At 43.6% G+C, this 11,986-nt stretch overlaps 1 protein-coding gene across 1 annotated transcript; it reads left to right on the top strand.

Moving 5' to 3' along the window:
• The first annotated feature begins 1,755 nt into the window (after positions 1–1,755).
• LOC311116461 (isocitrate dehydrogenase [NADP] cytoplasmic-like) lies at positions 1,756–11,748 on the top strand. Its single transcript, XM_084191542.1, has 9 exons — positions 1,756–1,852; positions 2,445–2,574; positions 6,110–6,401; positions 7,293–7,395; positions 7,983–8,160; positions 8,574–8,725; positions 8,953–9,093; positions 9,413–9,575; positions 11,333–11,748. The coding sequence occupies exons 2-9, from the start codon at positions 2,453–2,455 to the stop codon at positions 11,418–11,420; spliced, it is 1,239 nt and encodes a 412-aa protein (XP_084047668.1). The 5' UTR covers positions 1,756–1,852; positions 2,445–2,452; the 3' UTR covers positions 11,421–11,748.
• The last annotated feature ends 238 nt before the right edge of the window (positions 11,749–11,986 follow it).

Raw genomic sequence — 11,986 nt, 5'->3', positions numbered from 1 at the left:
AACATTAAGGACACCTGCTCTTTCCATAACATAGACTGACCAGGTGAAAGCTATGATCCCTTATTGGTGTCACTTGTTAAATCTACTTCAATCAGTGTAGATGAAGGGGAGGAGACAGGTTGAATAAGGATTTTTAAGCCTTTCGACATGGATTGTGTATGTGTGCAATTGAGAGGGTGACTGGGCATGACAAATATTTAAGTGCCTATGAATGGGGTATGTAGTAGGTGCCAGGCGATCCGGTTTGTGTCAAGAACTGCAACGCTGCTGGGTTTCTCATGCTCAACAGTTTCCTGTGTGTATCAAGAATGCTTCTCCACCCAAAGGACATCCAACCAACTTGACACAACTGTGGGAAGCATTGGAGTCAACATGGGCCAGCATCCCTGTGGAATGCTTTCGACACCTTGTAGAGTCCATGCCCCGACGAATTGAGGCTGTTCTGAGTGCAAAAGAGGGTGCAACTCCATATTAGGAAGTTGTTCCTAATGTTTTGTACACTGTATTTTGATCAGACCGATGTTGCTACAGCACTGTGGCCTGGGTGTTTTCTTTAAGTTTATGATCACATTGCCAAATCACCAACGGCACAGCACCATAATGCTCGTGTAGAAATGTGTTGCACAACGTTTCACTTTAAAAAGAAGCCCACCGTTCTGTAGCAACATCGACCTGATCAAAACATTGAAAGCGACTGGCATAATTGTAGGCATACATAAGTATGATCATACATTTTCACAATTGTGCATTAATGAGGCCACCTTCTCAATTAACTTTCTATGTCCAAAAAGCTGCAGAGACGACGATTACACACGGCGATAAAGTAGGAACGCCAGAATTGTGATAGCCTAGGCTAGTGTGTTTAAATAGATTTGTTTGGGAAAATCTAAATCATCTGCATTTCCTAATAATTTAACATTAACTGATAGATGATAAAAAATCAAATAAAAGGATTAGCGCAGTGCAATTGAGACCGCCGCGTAGCACAAACAACCCTCTTTAAAAAAACAGCTACCCGCCCATAAACACCCTCCTGTAGCTGTGTGGGATAACGCTATTGGCTGGTTTAGGCAAAGCTGGTGGATAAATGAAGATAGTGAACTAAGGCCGTTTACCATTAAAATTTATTTTCAGTTTCAGTCTACTTAACTGGGTGTTTCTCCTATAGACACCAATGCAATAGCAGCTGGGTCTGGTCTCCTTAATACATTATTTCATTGAGAACAAAAACGTCTCTGGTTTAGGTTTTGACATTTCCCCTGATTGGTTCACTTGCGCTTGCGCTAACCAGAAGGGGATTCGATTAATTCCCCGTGCAAACCCGGTTAGCATTGATTACATTCGTTTTGAAACCGGGCTGGCTACCGAGGGTGAGCCGGGTTCACCGGTCAAAGCCGACGATTAAGTCGGCTGAAAACAAAAATGACGTAGTTCTTTGTAGGCCAGTGTTTTTACATGCAAAAGTTTTGCTCATTATAAAAACATGTATATCGCTATATCTGCCTTCCAAGGAAAACTACCTAGAAATTTGTAGCATTTATTTAATAGAAAATAATTTTTTTATGTTTCTGAACGATTCATCATGCTGTTTTGTTGACATTATGGCCCTGTCAAACTCGATTTGAGCATGCTCTCCTCCCTCACCGCTTTTGCCTGGTGACGGGCAAAAGCCCTGTTTACCCCGGTTCGGTGTAATCGAACTCTCTCCAGGTTTGACTCGTCAATTTATATGGAACGGCGCCTCTCCTCCCGCAGATAGTAGTCGCAGCCTTGTAGAACCAGTTGGTGTAGAACAAGACGCTCTACCGCCTCAACTATTACCCGCAGACTGTGGTTCTGTTAGAAAACGAAGGTAGGCACTCATAATATCTGCTACAAGGTTATGCTTTTCAAGCGTAGGCATATTGTGCCTAAACGCTTTTATTTGGTCAGTTTTCAGAAGAAGCAATGTATCGATTAAAAACTGTAGCACCAATAATGCCTTGTTGATTGGATACATTTTATCTCAAGGTTTCTTGCCTTGATCCTGCTTGTAGCTAATGTAGGGTAACCATTTTCAGTTTTGAGAAATGGGCAAAAAGTGCTAAAACCCACAATAAAATTTTATTTGAAACTAATTCTGGTTGAGGTGAAGTTGTTAGACTTGTTAAACTAGAGGTTGGAATGTCGTTTGAGACTGTCCCAGTTTAACCAAATGGAGTAAACTGCTTTCATAGAATAAAAATGCTGACTCACTGGTCTAGTAACTTGCAGTTCCAGTTATAAATGAATTTATTCAATTTGTATGAACTTTAGACCAGGGAAATGGCCTTGACTGTATCACTGCTGAAATAACTTCCATGTTCAGAAGGCTTGCCAGTTGCCACTTTCTTGTTACTGTTGACTGACTCTCTCCCCCCCCCCCCCCCCCCACACACAACTTCACACAACTTTCCCTCCCCCAGGTTCCAGGATGTCCCAGAAGATCAAGGCAGGGTCGGTGGTGGAGATGCAGGGGGATGAGATGACCAGAGTAATCTGGGAGCTCATTAAGGAGAAGCTCATCTTCCCCTACCTGGAGATGGACCTGCACAGGTGACTTAAACCTGCTGATACACCAGGGATTGTATTACATTTACATCATTTAGCAGACGCTCTTATCCAGACCGACTTACAAATTGGTGCATTCAACTTGTGATAGCCAGTGGGACAACCACCTGTTTTTTTTTTCTGTTTTTTTATGGGGGGGTGGGGGAGGGGGGAGTAGAAGGATTACTTTATACTTCACATTTTGCAATGAAAATGAGCACTTCTTATTGGACAAGTTCAGGTAGTCCCTCCCAGTTTCGACACATTTCCTATACATTAAATATATAGAAAACATAACAGAACTGGAATGAATAGAGCGGAGTCGCATCAGTGTTCTGAATCTACATGATAGACAAGCGTGTCTTTTCTATTCAATATATGTCTGTCTAAAGATTCTGTAACAATGCACCCTGAGGTGCATGGGGAACGGGAGGTAGGGGTTTGTTAACGGGGGGTTGGGGGTGGTATTGGCGTTAGAAGACTTGTCACACCAGACGAGCTTGTCAACACCAGCTTAAGCTCCTCTGTGATTCAGGTTTTACCTGACTGTCGATACTTGAATCTCCAGAGAGATACCTAACTTGCACTTGAATTGGTGGGTAGGGTTCATTAGGTTGTCATGTAATGCCCAGAGTTTTTCCTGCTTAAGTCGCATGTTCAGGAAAACCCCCTGACCCTATAGGTTACAGGAATACACACACGTGATGTTGAAATGCTGGCCATAGCTGTGCACTACACTAACCCTTGACACTAGCACGATATCACCAAGGACAGGTGTGTTAGTTGTCAATGCATATTATTGTGCAACGGGTTCTTTATTGTACTTTCATGTTATGCTGTGTTTGATGTCTGTTCAGCACGTGTTTCCAGTGTTCGGTAGAAGAGAGAGGTGCTGCCCAGATCTAAGGGACTTGCATAATAATTGACCGTTTTTTGAAAAGACAAATGCTTATTCAAATTCTGAGGACCAGTTTGTTCCTAGGTTTAGCTGTTTTTTAAAGAGCAGTGTATTACCCAAACCGCCAGACAATCTGATCACATGACGTCAGCAGACTAGTTGATCTAGATGTGGCGTGGTTGATAGAGTACAAACCAGAACGAATGCTTTCCAAGATGTACAACTCTGGTCTGTCAAATTCGAACTGTTCAAGTCCTATGCTCCAGTCCACTCCTCTTTTTACGCTAGACCTTCAGACTGTGGACTGATATTAAACACACACACAACATTGGCTGCAGCGCTGTGATTATCACAATTGTACATTCGTTTTTTCAGTTCTGTCTTAAAACAGTTAGAAACTTTTGATGTTTTTGAGAACTGCCAGTTAAAGGCAAAATGCATAAGGTCTGTGTTAAGAGCTTAGAAGTTCTTACTTCTTTCACAATATTTTCAGTATTGATGCAACATGATATGTTGTAATAGTTATTCTATAACCAACAGGACCACGTAGCCTTAGTCATGGTGAAAATACACACCTCCCAGTGTTCCAAACCCATGACCTAACCTTGTCCCCAGGCTATTGCGCACAGCACATAATAAGCCTGGTACATCAATGATTCAAAGCTGGACTTAGTGGGAGTGGCCATTAGAATTCTATGGGAGTGACTTTAATGAGTAAACTATTTGTCATTTAATTTTAGCGAATCACACGACTGAGGCGTGGCTCTGTGTGCTTGTGGTGTGCTATTGTACGGGGGAGGGTTAGGGGGAAGGTGTTGTGGGAGATGATTGGTTGGTAGAATAAGCTGATGCCTATGCGCCGGGAGTTTCTCCCGGGCTTTCTGTATTGGCTAACAAAGGTAAAGTTTGACACGTTGGTCCACCAGACTCTTCGCGCATTTGGGCGGAAGTGTCTGGGAACGAGATTACCCATGACCTGACCTCTGTGGTCATGTTTATTACAAATGTCCAGGGATGTTTTTTTTTATTTTCTCCAGTAATTCAAAAATGAATCAAATTATTGGCATCTATGAAGTTGGTCAAGCGAGAAGGATAGCTTGAGTTTTTTTTTTCTTGCAGGTTTGTGTTATTCCTGCTGTTTCTGTGTCTGTAGGGCACCCTCATTCGTTTTACAAGTCTTAGGAATGCATTTGGTGTGGTGGGGGATGTGGGTGGAGAGGATGGTTCATCTTGGTCAACCACAGTGCACACCCCCCTCAGGAGGCGCAGCAGCTTATCTCCAGCTCACACCATTACACAAAGCCTGTAGTGCTGTATCACACAGTCTCAGATGTGCTGATTTCCCAATTACGTTGAGTTGCACATCTAACCTGTGGTTGTCTGCATCCTAATATCTCTGATCTGACCTATGTCTGTGGAGCAGCACATTGTTGTAGTACTAGGCTAAGGGGAAGGGAGGGAGAAACTGGGTGAAAGGTTGTTAAACAATACCCAGTTTCCGCAAGGAAAGGCCTACAAGGAAATGTATAGGTATTTATGCTTAGTCTGGTCTTTTTGTACATATGAGTGTAGTGCACACATTTAGTTGGGAATTTGTGGGGGGATTTTCAATTTAGTGTTAGTTAAATCAATAAACCAGTCTTGCTTCTTGCATTGTTGTAGTTTGTGTAAGCAGACAACCCAGTCTCTCATTAACTATTGTACTGTATGTAGAAATAATACGTTGTTTATATGAACTAATAGCACAAACTCTAATAGCTCAATGCCACCAGGAGTAGGGCGTCAGTTGTCACTAGCTACCACAGCCACAAAGTCATAAACCGCACCTATTTATACAATTTCTCTTCTTAAAATCAAGTTTTAAACAACCTTAACCACACTACTAACCTTATGCCTAACCTTAAATTTAAGACCAAAAAGGCAAATATTTTACAATCTAGCCAATTTTGACTTTGTGCTTGCGGTAACTAGTGGAAATCCAGAGCACCCCCATCGCCTGCTAGGATGTGTTGGGTCTTTCAGAGGAGAAATTCATTAGTTCAGTCACGCAGCAGCAGCCTGCGAAGACTGGCCTCTTTGTTCACATGTTAGCATCTTCTATACTATTTCTGGTTCAGCCTCTCACCAAGCTTACTCTATGGTGATGACACTATCTGATTTACATAATTTCACACTGATTGAATGTTGCTCTGTTTGACACAAACACATTCTACTTTTTGCAAGTGTTTAATTCCTGCTGCATTTGAAACAGGAAGGTTTTGTTGTTTGCTGTGTCCCGTGCTGCTTGCTACAGAGTGGCTCTGTGTTAGACCTGATAGAGTAGGGGACTCCCTGATCAGGTGGTTCAGTCATCAGAGGTAGGCTTTGGATTGGGAATCCCCACTGACTTTATTATAGAAGGCTAAACGACATCAAACAAAAACACACAGTAAATGTATCGGCATTAAACATGTTAGAATCAGAATAAAGCCAACTTTAATACGAAGAATATGTCCCAAAGATTGGTTTCACAGGCCCACACACTTTTCATAGCATTTGTCCTCCCATGAACCCTAAAGGTAACAATTCTCCTCCTTCCTCCCTGCCGCTCATTTCCCCCCTCCCTGCGCCTCTCCCCTGCTACCCTCCCTGCCCTTTCCTCAGCTACGACCTGGGCATGGAGAACCGCAACGCCACGGACGACAAGGTGACGGTTGAGGCGGCGGAGGCAACGCGACGCTACAATGTGGGCATTAAGTGTGCTACCATCACGCCGGACGAAAACCGGATGGAGGAGTTCAAGCTGAAGCAGATGTGGCGCTCGCCCAACGGGACCATCCGTAACATCCTGGGAGGCACCGTGTTCAGGGAGCCCATCATCTGTAAGAACATCCCCCGCCTGGTGCCCGGCTGGGTCAAACCCATCATCATTGGCAGGCACGCCCACGGAGACCAGGTAACCTTTTACGAACCCTTCAGCAGTAGAACCCTTACTAACCATTCATCAAAACGTATTTATGCCCCCTTAATGATTGGCTCTCTAGGTTTCTCTCTAGGCCCTTCCTCCCTCACTTCCTTGAATCTGATTACCTCGAGAGAAAGGATGGATGCTATGCTACGCCATAGGTAAATGAAGCAATGTGTTAGTGGTACCCCGTCTCTTTTAACACGTTAAGGGTGATATTGTACAGTATCAAGTTGATCACATGTTAACTTCATGCAGACTAGAGATGTGGTTGTTGGGCCTGCTCACAGAGAGACAGATGGGCAGGTGGGGTAATGGTGTTGTCACTGAAGGCTCTGTCAGTCACTGATTAAATGGATGCGTTGGCCTTTAGACCATGTGTTGACACACTGGCTCCACATCTCAAAGTGCTACGTCATTCATACTGTACTGCAGCTAGAGAACAATCAAACCTCTACATGGCACCATGCCATAGTCAATACGCTTTAACTCCAATTAGGTGGGAACTTGACCTTTTGGTTGGTTACTGTATTTGAGAATCACTTCACTGTATGGCCTGGATGATTGATAAGCAGGATACATGTTTTTTATATTATATTACAGTGCTATTTCGGATTGCTTTTTTGGTTGCATCCACACTCCTGATTGGTTGAAGCCACTCAGAACAATGTTTCATTTTGGACAGACATATCTGTATTTCAGCTCTCTAACAGCAATGTAACCTGTCATCTATTCCAAGATTACAGGTTACTGTCATCTACCCAGTGAACAGTAGTCCAGTGCCTTGTTGCCCCAGACAGGGATTGCACTTCTGCTTTTCTCCACTAGATAGAGCCCTTGTCTGTTACATCTATGACCTCTCTTCTCTCTCCCCCTTTGCAGTACAAGGCCACCGACTTTGTGGTACCTGGACCTGGGAGACTGGAGATGAAATTCACACCCAAGACTGGGGAGCCAATGAACTTTGTCGTCCATGATTTTGAAGGTAAAACCACGTTTACTTGTCGATGAAAAATCAATCTTAAAATGTAAGGGAAATAATGTCCAGTATAGATTGTGTCCCGTATATATAATATTGTGTTAGTCAATATTTTTTAAACATTTTAGTCATTTAGCAGACGCTCTTATCCAGAGCGACTTACAGGAGCAATTAGGGTTAAGTGCCTTGCTTAAGGGCACATCGACAGATTTTTCACCTAGTCAGCTCGGGGATTAGAACCAGTGACCTTTCAGTTACTGGCACAACACTCTTACCAAAGCTACCTGCCGCCCCATATGACATACACAGGCTGGCACCATAGGCTATCTTTATATATGCTTGCAGTGTAAATATTACAATACGAGAACGCCGTTATCTGATTTTAACTCTGAGTTATAAATCAGCCATGTATCTCCCTCTCCTGCACATACTGTAGACAAACATTGAACTTTGATTAACTAGAGGGTGAGATTAAGGTTCGCTCCATCGCTCTGTTTGCACCTTCTCCAAAAAGGCTGTCTTAGTGTGTCTTGTGTGTTTATGTGAGCGTGGACAGTATCTTCATGAGATTGATGCGTCTGTCTGTCTTCCAGGTTCAGGTGGAGTGGCTCTGGGGATGTACAACACAGACAGCTCCATCAGGGACTTTGCCCACAGCTCCTTCCAGATGGGGCTGCAAAAAGCCTGGCCTCTGTACCTCAGCACCAAGAACACCATCCTCAAGAAGTACGACGGACGCTTCAAAGATATCTTCCAGGAGATCTACGAGAAGTAAGTCTGCCTGGCCTCAGACAACATTTGAGTCGAGTAAATCTTTATTGTCCCTATTGACAATATATTTTTCAGCATGTAGTCGAGACTCATGAAACATGAGTCACATACAAAGTATGGTTGATGATAATGGGTCAATGGCAGACAAGCCCCGCTGGTAGAGCTGGTAGAGCACGGCGCTTGTAACGCCAAGGTAGTGGGTTCGATCCCCGGGACCACCAATACACAACAATGTATGCACGCATGACTGTAAGTCGCTTTGGATAAAAGCGTCTGCTAAATGGCATATTATTATTATTATTATTATTATTATTATTACTATGCATATTTTCAATGTCTGACTCCTTTAGAAAAGACAGTATGAGGTTTAGGTGTGTAAACCCTGTTCTCGTACCTGTTCCTGTGTGTCGAAGGCAGTACCGCTCTAAATTTGAGCAGAAGGGGATCTGGTATGAGCATCGTCTGATTGATGACATGGTGGCTCAGGCCATGAAGTCTGATGGAGGATTCATCTGGGCCTGCAAGAACTACGACGGAGACGTCCAGTCTGACTCTGTAGCCCAAGGTAAGACCAGCTAGTTAAGTCCACTCCAGTCTAGTACAGTCGTACTCTGGAATATTCTAAGACACTGTATCCCAATAGAAATTGAGTTAGACTTTTAGTTCCAGAACACTAAGGAGAATGCTGCTTTTATGTTGTCTTGGTAATACTGGCTCTGAGTGTTGTTTACATCCAGTTAGCTGTTAAGTACTTTGTGACAGATGTATTTAATGTCTCTGTGTGTCCCCCAGGTTATGGGTCCCTTGGTATGATGACCAGTGTGCTCATCTGTCCTGACGGTCGTACGGTAGAGTCAGAGGCGGCCCACGGCACAGTTACGCGCCACTACAGACAGCACCAGCAGGGCAAGGAGACATCCACCAACCCCATCGGTAAATTAGACACGATACAATATATGTTCTATTTCATTCTGTCTCTGACTGATAATGCCTGCTCTAAAAAACCTTTTAGCCTAGCTCTTTTCCCTTCTGTGTGTAGATCTGAATGTAGCAGGGGTGTATTTATTACGCCGATTCTGTTGCAAAACATTTTTTAATCGAAACGTAACTGGGAGGGACCTACCTGAATTTGTCCAAGAAAACAGTTTCTATATGTTTGGACTAATGATTACACCCCAGCTAAGAGAAACACAGGCAACACAAGGACCTAGGAAAAGAGCTCAATGTTTTGAAATGTCCTGTGTGTGTGCAGCGTCCATCTTTGCTTGGTCGCGGGGGCTGCTGCACCGGGCGAAGCTGGATGACAACGCAGAGCTGCGTGTGTTTGCCGAGGCCCTGGAGGTCATCTGCGTCGAGACCATCGAGGCTGGCTTTATGACCAAGGATCTGGCTATCTGCATCAAAGGCATGGCGGAGTGAGTATCACACATACAGTTGAAGTCGGAAGTTTACATACACTTAGATTGGAGTCATTAAAACTTGTTTTTCAACCACCCCACAAATGTCTTGTTAACAAACTATAGTTTTGACAAGTCGGTTAGGACATCTACTTTGTGCATGACACAAGTAATTTTTCCAACAATTGTTTACAGACAGATTATTTCACTTAAAATTCACTGTATCACAATTCCAGTGGGTCAGAAGGTTACATACACTAAGTTGACTGTGCCTTTTAAACAGCTTGGAAAATTCCAGAAAATGATGTCATGGCTTTAGAAGCTTCTGATAGGCTAATTGACATCATTTGAGTCAATTGGAGGTGTACCTGTGGATGTATTTCAAGGCCTACCTTCAAACTCAGTGCCTCTTTGCTTGACATCATGGGAAAATCAAAAGAAATCAGCCAAGACCTCAGAAGAAAAATTGTAGACCTCCACAAGTCTGGTTCATCCTTGGGAGCAATTTCCAAATGCCTGAAGGTACCACATTCATCTGTACAAACAATAGTATGCAAGTATAAACACCATGGGACCACGCAGCCGTCATACCGCTCAGGAAGGAGACGCGTTCTGTCTCCTAGAGATGAACGTACTTTGGTGCGAAAGTGCAAATCAATCCCAGAACAACAGCAAAGGACCTTGTGAAGATGCTGGAGGAAACGGGTACAAAAGTATCTATATCCACAGTAAAACGAGTCCTATATTGACATAACCTGAAAGGCCGCTCAGCAAGGAAAAAGCCACTGCTCCAAAACCGCCATAAAAAAGCCAGACTACGGTGTGCATCTGCACATGGGGTCAAAGATTGTACTTTTTGGATGTCCTCTGGTCTGATGAAACAAAAATATAACTGTTTGGCCATAATGACCATCGTTATGTTTGGAGGAAAAAGGGGGTTGCTTGCAAGCCGAAGAACACCATCCCAACCGTGAAGCACGGGGGTGGCAGCATCAAGCTGTGGGGGTGCTTTGCTGCAGGAGGGACTGGTGCACTTCATAAAATAGATTTGCATCATGAGGATGGAAAATTATGTGGATATATTGAAGCAACATCTCAAGACATCAGTCAGGAAGTTAAAGCTTGGTCGCAAATGGGTCTTCCAAATGGACAATGAACCCAAGCATACTTCCAAAGTTGTGGCAAAATGGCTTAAGGACAACAAAGTCAAGGTATTGGAGTGGCCATCACAAAGCCCTGACCTCAATCCTATAGAAAATCTGTGGGCAGAACTGAAAAAGCGTTTGCGATCAAGGAGGCCTACAAACCTGACTCAGTTACACCAGCTCTGTCAGGAGGAATGGGCCAAAATTCACCCAACTTATTGTGGAAGGCTACCCGAAACGTTTGACCCAAGTTACACAATTTAAAGGCAATGCTACCAAATACTAATTGAGTGTATGTACACTTCTGACCCACTGGGAATGTGATGAAAGAAATAAAAGCTGAAATAAATCACTCTACTATTATTCTGACATTTCACATTCTTAAAATAAAGTGGTGATCCTAACTGACCTAAAACAGGGAATTTTTACTAGGATTAAATGTCAGGAATTGTGAAAAACTGAGGTTAAATGTATTTGGCTAAGGTGTATGTAAACTTCCGACTTCAACTGTACGTACGTACGTGCATGCATACACAGTAAACCTGATTATGAAACTAGACTGACTCCAACTGTCTTTCTTTCTCTCCTCTCTTTCCTTCATCTTACTCTTCTCCTCTCCTCCCTTTTTAGTACCAAACGCTCAGACTACCTGAACACCTTTGAGTTCCTGGATAAACTGTCAGAGAACCTGAAGACCAAGATGTTCAACCAACCCTAACTGTGATCACCTCATCTACCAACTTCACACACATACTATTGACACCCGGGACTATGGGCCAACACTGAACCACTGACGGGGGACTGTCTGCCCAGAACCTAACCAGAGCTTCTAGAAGACCTAGGACCCTCTGGACTTATTCATTCCCACCACCAGCAGTCTGTCGGCTAAAGGAGGTGTCTTGTCCAGGGGGAGGGGATGTCCTCCTAAAGCTAATGCATCATTCCCATCTGAACTACTTGCCATTGCTGTCCCACTCTCCCCCTGCTTGCTGTTGCTTGGCAATATGAATATTCATGTAGACTCATTAAACTCAATGTGCCTCTGATTTCATTGCTGGACTGTTTCAATATTACCCAACAATTTTCCAAGTCACATCAAGGGACACCTACTTGATCTGCTCTGTTGGCCTCAACCTAACTCATATACCCCCTCCCTGTTCCCACTGTCTGACCACAAGATCCTTCATTTCTCTCTTCCCTCATACTCACCCCACCCCACAGCACTGACAAACGCCTGATCTCCTTCCGCAACATAAAAGCTGTTGACCCCCTCCAACTCTCTGA

Source organism: Coregonus lavaretus (genome assembly GCF_964263955.1).
Source record: "Coregonus lavaretus genome assembly, contig: HAP1_SCAFFOLD_1246, whole genome shotgun sequence".
Taxonomy (NCBI): Eukaryota; Metazoa; Chordata; class Actinopteri; order Salmoniformes; family Salmonidae; genus Coregonus; species Coregonus lavaretus.
The sequence above is the reverse complement of the archived record's forward strand: the minus strand, read 5'-3'. Positions and strand labels throughout refer to the sequence as shown.